This window comes from Symsagittifera roscoffensis, chromosome 1 (genome assembly GCF_963678635.1).
Source record: "Symsagittifera roscoffensis chromosome 1, txSymRosc1.1, whole genome shotgun sequence".
Classification (NCBI taxonomy): domain Eukaryota; kingdom Metazoa; phylum Xenacoelomorpha; order Acoela; family Convolutidae; genus Symsagittifera; species Symsagittifera roscoffensis.
Window position 1 is genome coordinate 62121313 of NC_087062.1, and position 17066 is coordinate 62138378.

General features: G+C 36.1%; 2 protein-coding genes across 2 annotated transcripts in view; both read right to left on the reverse strand.

The window, feature by feature from the left end:
- The window catches only part of LOC134846936 (zinc finger FYVE domain-containing protein 1-like), a 436861-nt gene that overhangs the window by 206994 nt on the left and 212801 nt on the right, over window positions 1-17066 (reverse strand). The gene's annotated exons all lie outside the window — the stretch shown is intronic.
- On the reverse strand, window positions 10807-14335 carry LOC134839107 (cold shock domain-containing protein CG9705-like). The gene is made up of 3 exons (XM_063854545.1): window positions 14208-14335; window positions 13750-13899; window positions 10807-11041 (listed from the first exon to the last, which is right to left on the reverse strand). Exons 1-3 carry the CDS (start codon window positions 14333-14335, stop codon window positions 10807-10809), a joined length of 513 nt encoding a protein of 170 aa, XP_063710615.1.

Genomic DNA, 17066 nt, shown 5'->3' on the forward strand with positions numbered 1-17066 from the left:
GCATGATGTGATAAAGAGAACTGAATTGAAATAAAGAACGTAGGCGTATTTGACAGTCATAGTAAAAAGGCCATTCGGAAAACAGTTTTTGAAGAAAAATGATTAAAAAAACGAAAAGACCATTAAAAATTTTTTTTTTAAATTTCTAAGTTTTTGCAAAAATTTTTGGAATTCTTAACCTTTGTTTACAAAATGGCGCTAAAAAGTTACAAAAAGTATTTTTATTTGAGTACAATTAAGTTTTTACGGTTTAAAGTAAGCTTAAATAAGCTATTCTAAGCCTGCACGCTCACACCATATTAGTTCGAAATTAGACAAAACAAAAATTTTCTAACCGGTTTTTCTCGATACTGTAAAAAAAACGTTTGAAATTTTAAAATGTTGTTCGAATGAAGATTGAAAGGGCTTTAAAATAATATATTTCGACTCATTCCGATAATTATTTGTGGTACTTGATTTTGCGTGGAAAACAAAAAGAAAAAAAACTAAAATACCCGAATACAAAGTTCCTCCCCATTTTTCAAATGGCCGGAACAATTAAGATGATTCTGATGGCTCTTTTAGAGTTTTTATTTTTTTTTGTAAATTTGAAATTTTCCCAAAGTAAAACGACAGGTTTGTAGGTTTCGTTTCCAAGTGAAAGACATGTTCCTAGTCTTTTTTTTATCCTGATTTTTTTTGGCATTGATATCCCTCCGAAACTGACAAAATTTGTTTACTAGCCGCTTATTACTAGCCGCTAGCCTAACAGTGACCTCTCGAGGCGGTGCTATGATGGTTAATAACCATATTTTTTGCAATTTTTCTCAACAAAATTATCATTTAAAAGATTGGAATTAAGAAAAAGTACCATCAGATTGACTTTAAAGAAACATTCTTAGATTTCTCATCTACTATAGTTAATACTGGACAATTTAATAATGGAGAAACCATGGTTTCGCAAATCTTATACTCAGCTGATTTGGCGGTAGTGTTTTTGAGTATAAACTGAAATCACAGTGTATTGTAAGCTTTCAACAACAATTTTTTTTGCTTGTCCTCAACAGTGCGAAACCTGTCTACTTTTGCGTCATTTGTAGGGCGAATTTTTGATTTTTCAACTTTTTTAGCTGTAGCTGAAGTGAAAGCTTACAAAAATCTTTTATAACCGGGCAATCATAGTAAATTGTTTTCAGGCTTACAAACAGAAAAAGACAATGTTTTGTAGAAATTATTACCAAGAATCAAAACTGAGAGAACATCATTTGACCAAATGGTCCTTTTTCGAACATCTCAGTGCGAAATTTTTTTAAAGTTTATTCTCAGCCGATATATACTTTAAATACTGGACAATTTGCTTTGAAATTGTTTTGAAATTAAACTGAGATGTTCGAAAAAGGAACATTTGGTCAAATGATTTTCTCTCAGTTTTGATTCTTGGTAATAATTGCTACAAAACATTGTCTTTTTCTGTTTGTAAGCCTGAAAACAATTTATTATGATTGCCCGGTTATAAAAGATTGTCACTTTCATCGTTTTGTTTTGGAAACTGTTTAGTGGAATATATTCGTGGACGTGAAAGGGTGTGTGGCGGACTTGCGGTGGGCGCGCAGTTTCAGAATGGTATCTTCCTTCTTCCAGTTCAAGTTGCTCTACTTCTGTCTATATAGACACCTGCTCAACACACGCCAACTCACAACCACTCAGCCGAATGACCACCTAGCCGAACTGATCAAATCAGTGTTCTACTTCGGCCAAGGCAACCATTTTACCGCTATTTATCATCTCGAAAGGCAACCTATTATAGGCAACGCGCAATGGATTCTTTTTATCTTTTTTGCATCAGATTTTCTCAATAGTGCGATTTTACAAGTAATCAAGAGAAATACAGAATCTATGCGGTACTCTTATAGCTATATGATATTAGTTTAGCCATGATGTTGTAGTTATAAAGTAGTTTTTAAAATTTGAATTCTGTGTAGAGTCCTCATTGATCTCGGACGATAGCATTAAATCCGAAGCTGGGATTCCTTCAAGAGCAAACAGATCTTACGAGGTCGACGATGAGGAGACATTGGAAGAAGACGACAATCAGTTTGTGTCAAGGGAAAGGGCCGAAAGAATGGCGACTGAAGACGAGACCAGGGAAGTGGAGTGGTCGGCAGTGGTCCCTCTCAGACTAGCGGGAACTTCTGAAAGCGAGAGGGGCACAGAGACAGATCATGGTACAAAAAAGCACCAAAATTTTTCGGGGTCATAAGTTCATTGCTCCTATGCAAACTTTGTCAAAATTTAAGATCATCGCGTTTATCGTTATGGCTACTCGTTATGGTAGGGCGGCAATTCGGAACAGGCGACAGTTCGGAACAAGACATTCGGCATGAGGGGAATACTGCGCGTGAATCAGTGTTCGCCCCGCTTAATCTACTGTTACGAATTGTCGCTTGTTACCAATTGTCGCTAAAATATCACGTAAAATCCGAGTAAAAATCAATGGGCGTAGAATGTGATTGTAAACCAAACATTATTCAGACGGTACTCTGACAAAATAAAAAACATTTCAAAACACTGTCCGGGTCAAAGTGAAAGGTCTGAAATAACTAATATAACAATTTAAATAAACTGTGTAAAAATTAAACAAACCACCTCATCCAATTTCACTTTTATCTATTTGCAAACCCATCTAAAACTTGACAAAACTTCAAAAATCATTTTTTGTGACCGCAGATACAATTGAAGTAAAAAGTCCAAGAAGCAAGCAATCCTCAAATCAAAGCTCGCCTCGCCAATCTGAAAACACGACGACCTCTAAGCCGACAAAGACAGAGACCGAAACAGGTACTACAAGAGAAACACTACGATCAACTGAGAGCATGAATAGAAAAGTTGCCGAGACGTCAATGTCAGCAACAAGTGCGACAGAATCAGATAGCGAAGAATCAGAGACATCGTCAGACGAAGCGGCCCAAAAAATCCGCGATGTAGTGCCTAGTCGGCCATCAATGCCTCAAGCCGAATCGATTCGGTCAATTGCCGAACCTATGGTTACGTCATCCAAGTTGTTTCGACCGGTTAGCAATCAAAAATTGGAAACAAATTTTCTCGAATCAAAGTTTTCGGGAGATTTAAGAGCACCACCGCTTCCACCGAGGTCGTCGTTTTTGCCAACCGAAAGCACAAATTATGAAACAAACTTACCGCCGGTTTCGTTCAAGTCAATGTTCAGAGACAAATCACCCTTTATTCCAGATCGAAATATTCCCCTTTCACAGCAGAATATAAAATCACAAGCTAGTTTCACTAAAGAAGTTATAATAGAACCGACAACTAACAGCGATATTGGAGGAAAGGTTAATTACAAATACAGAGCTAGAATGCAGAGTCGCTCGCTTTTGTCGGATAAAACTGACGAGTTGATTTCGCGAGCGCCAGAATTCATGGGACGAAGTGTAGGACAATCGCCCAGTCGGTTCGGTAATTACAAGGCTTCATATGCAGTATCAGCTGTTGCGAACGAAAGGAGTGCTCAGCCGAAAAGCTATTTGAGCAGCAGACAAAGCATGAGACCTAACAGCTTTGCAGGTCCAATGCAATTCAACTTAAAGAAGCGATGATTCAAGAAGTAAGATCTGACATTGAACAGTTAAAGCTAATGATAAAAAAGTGGAGCTCAATTAATGAATTTTTATTCACAATTGATTCAATGCAACAAAGAAAAAAATTTTTTTTTGTTAATTAAAAGATTTTGAAGCAAGCTAATCATTCCAAAACGAAACGTTTTAAAGAAAACTTAATATCTTGACAAGTGCAAGATGCGGTATCCTCCTTTCTTATACCATGCATCTTCTATATTAAATGAATGAATAATGAAAAATCTGATGCCATGTTTTAGCTGCCAATAGGAGCAATGGTGAAAAGCGATCATTGAGCTCAGCGTTTCAAAAAATTTCAGTGAACTTTAAGCTTCAGATCTGAAGTCTGGAGTATTCTAGAGTTATTTTTGAATAAAGTCAACTCTTTAGATAACGTGAACTCGATTCAACTTCAAGGCTAAGCAAACCTGTCTACCGTTTATATCCCGATCCAATTCGCTAATGAAATAACTTCTAAAATTTTATCGCTTGACAGCCTAGCATATAAAAAACTTAATTTTTGCGAACCAAATCTGGCAATAATTTAAATTGAAATTTGCAAAAAAATCAAACGCTTGATTGGTTTGCCTAGAAAAACCCGTTAATTTTTGCAAATTGATTTAAGGTATGAAATAAGCTCAAAATTGTCAAAATAAAATCGCTGGGACAAATAGCTCCATTAAAAAATTTCGCTAACGATTCACCAGATGGAATAACTTAAACTTATTCAACGATTAATTGCGTGACTAGCTGGCTCAAAACAGCTGCCTTTGTGCGAGCGGATTAATTATTGGAGACGCTCTGGCTAATTAATATGTAACAATAACTTCGTTATTAAATCAACCGCAAATTTTTTATAGTTATTTAAAAAGCGAGAAACTGAATTAACACCGTATGCATTTCACAAACGTTTGGAAGCAAAAAATCTGCAGATTTTGCTTGAAACAACATTGCTGTTGGTAATTAACAGTTTTTAGAAAAAAATTCAAAAAAATGGAATTTCTTAAACATCAAAGTTGTTTTTGCTCTCAAAAAGGAATGTCAAAAAACGACTAAAAAAACTCAAAGCAGTATTTAAATTTTTGAATCTCTCACTTATTTTTTTAGCCAAAACTTCTCAAAACAATGTGTGTCCAATGTCCTATTGAATATTACACTTTGCAGATAATCAGATGCTTAGAATTCTTTTTTGATGTTACGAAATTGATTGAAATAACTCAAAAAACTTTGATTATTACGTTTAAGTGCAATATCTTGAAGTGCGTATTGGCGCAGTTTATAAATTGGACTAGTTTTTTGCCTCATAAAACATGAATTTTTTTCTTGCGATTAGTCACTTAAGAAATTTTTCAATATATGCCACATTTTAATATACATGTTTGACGTGCAACCATGAACAAATAATTTATACCGATAAATAAAGATATATCAGTTTTAGGCATTCAAATGAAATGTTCAAACCTAGCATTTATTTAGGGTTTAAAAGAATTAAGATTAATTCAGCGCTTCGGCCTTTTACAGTTTGGATATGTTCATGGAAATTCAATTGTGACAAATTTAAACGCCTAAACTTCAATTTTTATTGTTTTGGGGGGTTTTTTAAGCTAAATTTTTGTCCCACAATTTTCCTTTGTCTTGATGCATAATACTTTCAATTCGTGCCATACAAGTTTCCATTTTTTCCATAGCCAGCTCATTATTTTCAAACAGCAAATCTCTCTATATTACTACAATCTGGAAAAACGCCATTCTTTTTGGGACTAGAGGCCGATTATTGCTTTAGACGAGACAGTGAATTAATCTATGAATATTGCTTTTTATTTAATTAATTTAGACGAAAAGGGAACATTTTCTGAATTCAAATTTTTGAAGCAAAGTACCGTGGTTGAAATTATGATGCAGTTTTCATAAAGATTTTGAAGATTGCTCAGATTTCGTTTATTTTTTCAATCAATTCAAGTATTTTTTTTGAAACACTTTCTTGATTATTCCTCCGAAAAAGTTTTTGTTTTTTAGAACGAAACAGTTTAATCTTATTTTCAGCAACTGGTTAAGTTTTATTTTTCCCTGTGCTGTTATTATGTACTATATACATTTGTGTTGAACAAAAATTTGAATTTTTGATAATCTTTTTTGAAAACAGCTATTGGTAGAACCGAAATCAAAATTTTTTTGAAACTAATTTGGAAGCGTTCAAGTGAATTTGATAATGGTTTAATGTCTATCAAAAGGTGGCGTACCTCATGCTGGAGGGACCGAATGTTTGAAATTTATTTTGGCTTATTTTCAGGCAATCAGAATTGAGTATTCAAAAAACTCAGGGAAATCGCAAAAATCTCAAAGCAAGCAAATAAAACCAGACCATTAGTGTTAATATTGTCCGATTATATAATAAGCAGATGAAATAAATTAAAGCCGGATCGAAGGCGGATTGGAACATTTTACATATTTCTCGGATAGAGCTTTACAGAAAATGGAACACAAAAAACTAAATTTATTATACCTGCAACTATTATGTCTGCATCTAGTATACTTATTTTATTATGATTTTCTGTTAATATTGACTTCGATTTTGCCAGAAAAGCATTTAGCCAATAGGAACGGCTAGCGATCTTGATTGGTTGAAATTGTTTCAGCATTCGGTCCCTCCAGTATGAGAACCCTCCACTCTATGAAAAGGATTTAAGAAAAACATTTCTTCGATAAATTGTGGATATTTTTCCTCTCACCCATCTGCGACGTTTTACACGTTACGTTTTTTCACACAGTCCGATTGCCTCATTATTTAAAATGCAGGCTCATTAGGCTATAACAACTATATTTGGACTTCATATTTAAATTAGTACAACCCCCTGTTCGACCAGAAAATTGATGCTTATGTGAGGTGTTGTTAAAGGGTTTGGGTACGAGGAAAAAGAAGAGTTCAACTTGTGATTGACGGTTACCAAGAGGATAGTAAAACCGTTCCTGTTAAGTGTTAATTCAACTGATTTCTAGTTCGCATAAATAAGACACTGAACTAGAGGTCAACACATAACAGCTAGACAGATCTAGACTGATTGACAGGCAGGTACCAAATCACGTTTAATTATAATATGAGAACTCTCAGAGATAAGTAATAAATGGATAGCAACTAAATTGATTGACATGTAAATATGTAGTTCCTCATATTTCCGTACAGATGTAAAATTTAAATACATAGTAATTAAATTTAATATAGTAATTAATACCTGCCGCCGCACTAACATATCAACAACAACTTTGAGTTTTAGGCTTATGGCCATCTCTCTCCCTGGGTAAAGAGTTTTGAAAGAGTTTAAGTTTAAAGTTCACTTGTTTCCTTCCCCTGGATGTTTCCTTTCTTTTCCGCCCCTTGGATAATGTCTATCATGATTCCTCCCATTTTATCTACTGGCTTCCTTCTTCTGGTACTCTTTCTTGTTCCCGAGCTTTCACTTTGACTGCCCGATTCTTCTTCCTGACTACTATTCGTAAGGCATTCTCTCGCAACTAACGCTGGTCGGTCCTGACTCCCCTTACCTCGTTTCGCTTGTTTAGTTTTCGTTGCTTTAGGCTTCGCCCTCGTACCCGCTTCATGTTCTACTACTAAAGTACTACTACCTGGGCCTTGTCCCGCCGCAATCGCTTCTTGTCTCGCCATAACTTCAACTGGTAGCCGCGCTGGTGTAATATTGAGTGGCCGGTAATCTTCGCTATCTGAATTGTCCGAGTGAAATGTCACTACAGGTTTTTGCTGTTTGGCTATTGGCCGCTTAGATTTAGGGCTCTCGATTGCCCCCTTCTTTGCACTCGATAACATTTCCTTGAAAGTGGCCGGCTTCCGTTTCTTTGGGAGCATGTTCTTTGGCATCACTGCCACTGCACTTTTCCTAAGAACAGATCCGTTTTTCAGCTTGAGTATATGTTTAGACTCGGAGATTACATGAGATTTTAAGAGTTTATACCGATTTAGGGTCCTGCTGGTGGTACGCTGATAAAGGTAGTCTCCACCTCCTCTCCCTTGGATTTTGGAGCCGCCTGCGTCTCTACTCCCTTGGATTTTCGGGTCAACCCCCGATACCTCCCCTTGGCCTATTTCCATCTGCTGGTCGCTGTCCAGAATGAGCGGTGCCTTCGTTAGTGCCGGAGCATATGTCAAGTCCGATCGTTCTTCCCAGTTTGAGTGCTGTGAAAATTCGATTGAGCTCATTTCAGGGTCACCTTCGTCTAAACACAAACACTTTTGTTTTAAGACGTTCTTCCAATTCAGATTTTTAAGGCTCGGTTTTTTCGTAAGGTTTCGTAACACGGTGTTCGCCTCCCGGCCGTGGTGAGCTTCAACAGGTGTTAGTTTAATCGTTGCATTTTTGGAAAACCGTAACGCGCCTAATGCTTTATCGATCATAACTTCTAGAGACTTATGCTCTTTTTCAGATGCATAAGTGAGGACAAAATTCTTCAAACTTCCTACCGTTCTTTCCACTGAACCCGTACCCCGAAGATCATTCACTGGGGAGTACACTAACTCAATGCCCTCGTTGTTACAGAAGCTTTTAAATTTATTAGATGTAAAACATGATCCCTGATTGACGTGGGTTTTCCGAGGTACGCCATGCTGAGTTATGTACTTATCGAGAAATTTTAAGACTTTATCTGAAGTATTGGTTGTAGTAACCATCGCTGATGGCCACCTCGAAAAACGGTCCGTAGCAACTAAGATATATTTCTTACTTTCATTTAAATAGCTTATTGGCCCCCAGAAATCCAACTGTATACATTCATTTGGTTCCCTTGGTTCAGGGACCTTGCCCACGTCTCCCTTGGGTAACAACGTTTTTAGGTTCTTACCTGCGTCCATTAAAAATAAATGTATTCAAAACAAGATTTAGCAGTTTTGAAGATCAACAGTTCAAGATTTAGCAGTATTCAAACCAGATCTTTTTGATTGTTTCATCTTCCTTGTTTCGAACGTTTAGCCCAATGTTTTCACTCAAGCGAGAACACTGCACAGAGCTCTAAGAAGATGAAGTAGATAAAAAAGAACAAAATACATCGTTAGAAATAAAGCGTTTGCTAAGCACCGGAATGAAAACTCCGATCTGCATCCTATGAGCTTCAGGCGTTTCTGCGCTACGCTCACTTGAATATTCAGTACCACCGAATACAAGTGAAACTATTTCTTTCGTCCTGAATCGAAGCTACGACCTCGAGATTAGGAGTCCCATCAGCTTCACAACGGTCGCTTCGATTTTCACAAATACTAGACACCATTAAAGCAGCTGCAGATACTATTAAGCTGCCAATGCTTAGAAATATATCAAAAGTGCGTCCAATTGAGCACTAGCTGAAAAACAATTATTTATCAATAAAACAGCTAGAGATACAATTAAATTGCCAATGCTTGAAAAGATACCAGAATTACTCTTAAAAATCCATAGTTGAAAAAAATAGATTCTTAATATAACACTTTGCTCCCTAGCTAGCTCGTGTAATTAGTTCCAGAGGAAACGGCAAAAATGATAACAGAAACTTCGTCAATTTGCTATTCGTCAAAAGTGATTTTCGTGATTGTAGGAAAAGTCCTTTCGCTAAGTTGTCAGCTATTTTTTGTGAAGTTTTGACTCACCGAGACTAATACAATTTGCATAGACAAGAGAAAGAAATGACGGTTCAAATATAGTTTTAGAACCAAGGTCTCAGATGTGAAAATGAATTTAAAAACCTTCAAAAGTTCCCAAAACAAAAAAACGGGCGCCAGAACAACACCACCCAAGTAAGTATCATCGCTCATTGAGAATCACTGAACGCCCTAAAGTATTGTTTCTCAGTAAGATATTGATTCAGATGAAAAAAAAAAATCGAAAATTACCCGGGGTTGTACTTTTTTTTAAAGTATTTTTTTCATCGCAGGGGAGGGGGTTCAAAATTATCAGGGAGTCCCGTATTTTTGGACCCGACAGCTAGTTAGTGCAGTAACGTGATTTAGAAAAAATGTTGTTCCTAAGCTTAGCCTCGATTAGCTGAATAGTTAACTTTTAAGCGTATGGAGTAAAAGTTCAATTAAATCAGTTCATCTTGTTCAACTCATACAATTAAATCTCCATTTACAAATTATCAGGTTACATATGGCTGAAACGTCAGGAGAAAAAATATCAACAGGTCAAATTCGAATACTGAAACTGGACAAACACAGTGTCCGGTGACAGCCAAAAGGACCAAAACATTGAGTTATTCAATAAGTTATGCATCTATAGTTTCATTAATCTCACTACACTTCAGCAATTTTAACATCGATAATGAAACAATACTTCCGGTAACTACTGTGAGCAACAGTTCCAATTCATACGCACGCAATGAAGATTAGCTTAGGCTTCTGATTCTAGACTAGCAAGAAAATAAATGGAAAGGAATAGCATGTGTGTGTAATAACCAAAATAATACTCTGGTTCTAGCTAAAATATTAAAGAGCAGCATTTCCGAAGTATCTTTTTTCTCATCTATAAAACTGCTTTACACAGCCAACAGACAAATAGAAAAGTGTCAATAAACGCAAGGAAAACTTAATTTAAAACTTAAAACTTAATTAACCTAACTTGAGAAAACTGGATTAATAGGTTTTTTTTCCGCTGGGAAAATTGAAAATTAAAATCCACTTTCGAAAACAGAAATCGACCCCGTTTATTGTGGCCTTTACAATCTTACTGTTCGATTATGGAGTTTGTCTAATTTTTAACAAATGAAATGAATAGAACTTCAAAAAAATCTGAAGTCAAACCGCAAAAAAAAAATTTGCGCAAGAACAAATTTAATTTAGCTTTCCTGAAGAAAGATCAGACAAGAAAACATCACGACTTATAGAAGAGTCTTCATAAAGTTAATTGACTTAATCAACCACGTGCATTTTCGTTATTAGAGAGCGTAATTGCCAGCCATTCAGCAAATGAATAAGTCGCTGCTCACTTCGTTCATTGACACTTTATCATTTGGAAATCATTCAAAAAAGCTTTATTGAAAATCGACTATTGAAGTACAGGCATTAAAAAACAGCTTGTAGTAAAAAAAAACAGTTCAAAAAAATTGAATACCATTTTGATGAGCCACAAAATATTTTCGAGAATACTTCGAAATCACTGTTCAAAAGACACTAAATTTGTCGTTTTCAGTTCATTCAGTTGAAGGAAAAAATTTTTTCAGTTCAGTCTATGGATGACTTGATTGGTTCTCTAACTGGACTGCTCCCCAATTGGGTAGTATGTTCTCCGCTGGTCTCTTCCGCTGGATCGAATGGCTCATTCCATTTGCGGTGCAGGTTGATGTCTATATTTTCCAGGTGCACATCCACCGCCTGGAACTTCACGAATTTCGGCGGGATGGGACAGAGTTTGAACTGCACCTCATCGCCAACCAGAGGCACGTAGGTATCTTGAATACTTAAAAAAAAAACGATTCAATTAAGCAAAGAATGAGGAGTCCCTCGCAACCCTTTCTGAATAGCTCTAATCAAAATCGTTCACATTACTTAAAGACAAACACGAACAAGTGATCAAACCTAAAAACTCACTTATTGTGGCCGTTAGGAATCATTTTAGTCCCAATCTTTGCGTTTTACACTTATCACCCACCGTTTAGTCTTAATCAGGCAAAACGTGAGGCAAGTAAGCTAAAAAAAAAGGTTGCAACAAGATATTTAGTCTAATAAAGTAATTCACATTGAAAAAAGTTGGATTTTTAAATCCCCCCTCACAACCTGGTAAGTTTAGTAATTTCAACAGGTGACTCAGGCGAATAAGAAAACAATTGAGCGAACATGAATTATTTACCCAGAGGCGAAGCTGCACTTCGCAAACGCTAGCTGGAACAAGACAAAAAAAGCAGCTCTATAAAGTGAAATAAGAAAAAGTAAAAGTCTGGAAATGGTAAAAAAAAATTTTCTGAACTCGACGGATTCCAAAATGCGACCTAGAGATTAAGAATCTCACGCCATAACCCCTCAGCCACGGACGCTTAGTAACAGTCAAACACTAGCCACAAATAAAGCAGACAACAGATGCTATGAAACTTCTAATGCTACAGATTGTGCTTCTAACAAGGTGCCACCAAATGAGCACTTTTATTTGCGAGTTAGCTTGAAAAAAAAAGATGGTTCGTACTTACACACTAGGCTTGCAAGCTCTCTAGTGTAAAGAAACTCACTTTTACCGTTGAAAAGGCTCATACCTTTTCAATGGTACATTGAACTTCAATTATAACTTCAAAGCGAAATGAGAACAAATTAAATTGAGTGTAAATCAAATCAAATTTCGAGGTTCTCCGCTTTATTTTATTCTTCTATTTCCAGCCTCGCTGCATAATCCATCCGTCACTATTTGGGCATACCATACTTAACATTTTATAACAGTAATTTCAGAGCTGGAAGCCTGCAAAACTTTCCTCATTTTGACCCAATGATCAAATGCGAGCACGTTTATCGGCTGAACTAAAAGAATATTTTTGAAGTTTCCAGCTCTGAAATCAGTTTTAACATAGACGATGGAATAATCAAACAATGAAGTTCATTACCAGATGTTTGCCGAAGCTGGAAATTCAACAGAGAGGCGAAGCGGAGCTCCGCAAAACTAGGTGAACCAAAATTTTCGTAGGTCTCGATGAAGGACACCTAAGGCCAAACTTAACACGGAGATATGTGTTTGATAGTTTTTGAACTTGTTATACTGATGCGGGACAAAATGCGTAAATTCAAAAATTGGACTTAGCCCAAAACCTTAGTTGTTTCTGTACTAAAATAAGTAGAATGAAAATTTTTGAGATTTTGGAATTTTCCCAAGACCTAATTTTTCAATGAAGTTCATTACCATGAAGTTCATTACCAGGTGTTTGCCGAAGCTGGAAATTCAACAGAGAGGCGAAGCGGAGCTCCGCAAAACTAGGTGAACCAAAATTTTCGTAGGTCTCGATGAAGGACACCTAGGGCCAAACTTAACACGGAGATACGTGTTTGATAGTTTTTGAACTTGTTATACTGATGCGGGACAAAATGCGTAAATTCAAAAATTGGACTTAGCCCAAAACCTTAGTTGTTTCTGTACTAAAATAAGTAGAATGAAAATTTTTGAGATTTTGGAATTTTCCCAAGACCTAATTTTTCTCTCACAAAAAAAATGAGGAGTAACGGCTTCTGCAGGAAAAATTCGCGCAATCGCTTATTTCAATTGAAATTTTCATCTCAGATTTGATAGAGTAGTTTTAAGAAAATACAAAAAGTTTCTAAAAAAACGGTCAAAGTTCAAAAACTTGAATTTCTAAAATCCGTTACTTTTTCTGCTATAAGCAGGATATCCCCAGAAAAAAAGAAGGCTTCGAATTCCCGACCGGTTTTTTGTAATTATCGTGTCTAGAAAATACAATGATTTACCAACGAAGGAAACGACCAACATATGATCTGTCAACAAAACTCGACAGACCTCACAATTGAGTGTTTATGGGAAGACCCAACAAAGCTGCTGTGTTCCTAAACCTCCGCTGACAGCATGGCTCATATGATGACTAGGTCACCTCTGAGGTACCAGCTAGAGGAAGAAGAGCCTTACCATCAAGACGAAACCATAACCAATTATAACCGCTTGCACTAGCAACTAGTGAAACGCTATTACAAGAGACGGGCTCAGCACGGGAATTTGGGGACTTTCCTCCTACCGAGGTGCATCCCGGAAGAGTTACAGTGCTTGATGGCCACAGAATGAGCCGAAACCAATTAATCAACCTCTGTTCCAACTGAACCAGAGTGATGAAAACAAATGATTGACAACCAACCAAGCACCGTCAAACAAACTAGGAACACAGAAAAAACCAAGTAATCAAACCGTGTCAGAAGCGCGTATATGCAGCATACCAACTTCCAACAACAACACCAACATATGAGCTGTAGAACTCTCGAAACAGAACAGAACCGTTGTTGTGTCGTAAATTTAGACCTATATGCTATGTTTTCAGCCTTTACAGCCGAAGAATGACTTTACTTGAAAACAAAAAACGCTCGTCACATAGTTGTATGTAACTTCTTTCATTAACACTTGAAAATTACAACTTTGAAATTGAAACATTTTAACAGTTGCTCGATCCTCGTCGCGGTCTTACTCACTCTGAGATGTGAACGAAGACTGTGTCGTCGTGGGAGAAGCCCTGGTGTGAGATCTCTTCCTCTGGATTGCATCTGATGAAGCCGAAGCCCTTCAGCCGACAGAACTCCTCCACTTTACCTCGCACTCTGTCCGGAAGAGTCCTCTCACAACTAAACAAGCACAATTGTAGTCAAGTATTCACATGATATAATAGCAGAATCAACACTCAACTTCATCTGGTCAAGGCAACGAGAGCAATCTGTCATTATAAAATATAAAACATCAAGATCTTAATTAACCAGTTTTGATTAATATTTCTATTTTATTATTTTTATATTATTATTTTTATTTTATTATTTCTAAGTGCAAAAAAGCTAGAAAAGTTATAGACTTCTAGAGCTTTTGTGATATCTCGAAGAGCAATTAATTGAAATCCAACAACACTCAAGTTAAATACAACTATATAACTTCTCCTTACTGAGAGAGTGTCCTAAATCGTTTTTGTGGAATGAGGTGAGGCCTGAGAAAAGGGTCATGATGCGGCGAGGAAGCAGAGGGTGAATCAAGTGAGTTATCGGCCGACGTCACACTAGACACTGAAGACATGAGGCTACTCTGAAAATATCAGTCATTCCACCCACGTTTAACTACAATAAAAAGCGACTACATATTATTCTAGTATTCTGTTAAATTATTCGGTTGACCAGCTGAGTACAATGTGAGTAATGTGGGTACGGTATCAAAAACTGTATTTTGGAAAATTTTCACCTTTTTTGCTGAAAAACTCAAAATTTGTGTAGAAAAAATTAGTCTTTTAAGTTTGACTTCTGAGACGCAATTACTGCCGTGCGCATGAAAGAAGGACTTCACGAAAGGCCTAAAATTTCAGATATTTAATTCAAATAAGCAATTATGAAAATATGGCACCGAGGCGAAGCGGAGCTTTGCATCCTTGCAATGCATTACAATAAAAAACCTTTTTGTGTATATTTAATTTCCATTTGCAATATTATCCTTTTAATGTTAAAGGATGATTTTTTTTTACATCATTCGCTAGTTTTCCTATTTTTTTAAAACCCAGTTGGAAAATTGAACCTCAAATTTCAAACCACCCTACAAAACATAGCCAAAAGACAATTGGAATAGTTTTAGTGAACAAGGAAACCGACATAGTGACAATACACAACTCAAAAAAGCTTCATAAATTTTTGAAAAATCATTCAAAAATTAAGTCAATATCAAAAAATACAGAATACTAGAAAAGTATGTTTTGAGTAAATAGATTGTCAGAAATAAAGCCGGCACTAAATATGTCGAAAATATACCAGAACTTTTTGGCAACAAAACTCTTATCGAATGAACGCTAAGCGTACACGACAAAAAAGTAAATACCTTCACTTCAGTACAAACATTGCACCCAAGTATTCACATTAAACAATTCTCAATTTCGTCATCTCATTAGCAAAATGTTTTTACCGGGAAACAGTCTAGCACCCGATTAAAACCATTCGTACCAAAGATTAAGCGTGGACCTGATTCACGCGCAGTTTTTATCTTGTGCCGGATGTGACCGCAGCGAAGCAAGCCCTTTCTACTTGCCAATGCCTTCTCGCGTACGAATTGTCGCTTGTTACGAATTGTCACCTGTTGAAATTTTCGTCCTACCAATTAAAACATCCTTGTTAATCACAGGGGTAACGAAATAAGCCCTTAGAATGTTTCTCATTCTCGTTATTCTATGAGCAACAATATTTACAGGAAACAAATTATAGTACCAAATATCAATACCCTTGCTAATCGCAAGGGTAATGAACTAAATCCTTTGAAAGGAGAAAAAACCAAGGCCATCTAGGTAATCAAAAATTGCCCTCGTTCATCGAAAATCAAAAGCTGAGCAGAAGCAAACTATCAGCATTACTGAAAAACACGACTATGTTAAGTCTCATTGATTGGAGTTGTTTGGAGATGTAAGCAAAAGGCGTCACAGAAGTGTTCTGGTTGCTGAAAAATCCTCATAAACAGCACAACGAGTTTGAAACTTTTGAAAGTAAATGTGGTTTTTGGAAAGCCAAGGAACTTTACTCGACATAGAAAAGAAATAGAGAATTGTTTGACTCTTACACAAAAGTTGTCTCGCAGTTCATAAATCTCTTTTCTAAATTACTTAAAAAAGAGTGAATTTAATTGGAAAAGAGTAATGGACGCAAGTAAAGATTTAAAAAAAAAACACTTTCTTGAAAAGGTCTCAACTTTCGAATTTCAAAGAAAAAAAAACAGATGCCCTTTAAGGTCTTTGAATTTCTAGAACGCTTTATGAATGGCGCTTTTTTGATAAAATTAACCCAGCTTGAGCAAATTGGATCAACAGGTAAAGTTTTTATTCCGATGGAAATCTAAAAATTGAATTACACTTTCGAAACTAGAAATCGTTCGCGTTTTTTGCGCCATTTCCATGTTCGTATTTGGAGAGTGCTATTTACGTCATTTTCAGCAGATAACTTTAAATTGAACTCAAAAAGTGCACATATACCAAAGTGCATCCATAAATGCACTCATATGTATGATAGCACATCTGTAGTTATTAGAGCATTTTGAGACTTTTTCCTGAAAATACGAGAAAAAAAATTACTACGTTCATTACTCTTAAAAATCAAAAATTAAACTATGAATTGAGCGTGAGAACAACAACTGAGAAAACAACAACCACACAAACTAAATACCAACCTCGTTCCTTGACATTTGAAACATAGTCAACTGACAGTTGGAAAACAGTAATGAACGCAAGGAAACTAAAAAAAACACCGACTTGTTTTTTCAAAGATCTTCAACTATTGAATTTCGAAGAAAAAAACAGATGGCCTTAAAGCTCTTTGAATTTGTAGAACAATTTATGATGGACACTTTTTTGTTGAAATTAACCCAATATGAGAAAACTGGATCAATAAGTAAAACTTTTATTTCGCTGGGAAATCTGATAATTCATTTCCATTTTCGAAATTAGAAGTCGATCACGTTTTTCGTGACCTTTACAATTTTGATATTAGATAGTGGAGTTTGTCTTCCTTTTAACAATAGAAATTCACTGAACTTAAAAAAAGCCAAACCGCTAAAAATCAAAACTGAACGAACAAATTTCAAGACTTTTTCCTGAAAAAAAATACAAAAAAAATCAGCAAGACCTATATAAGAGTACTAACTACGTTCATTACTCTTAACAGTTTCATCCACATGTCAAAATTCCAGCTTTGAATCAGCACTTAGAGAGAACAAAAACGTGATGAAAATTTACGTTCTCATCTGCTGAAAACTAGAAGTTGCAAATTTTTTGTCCCGTGAG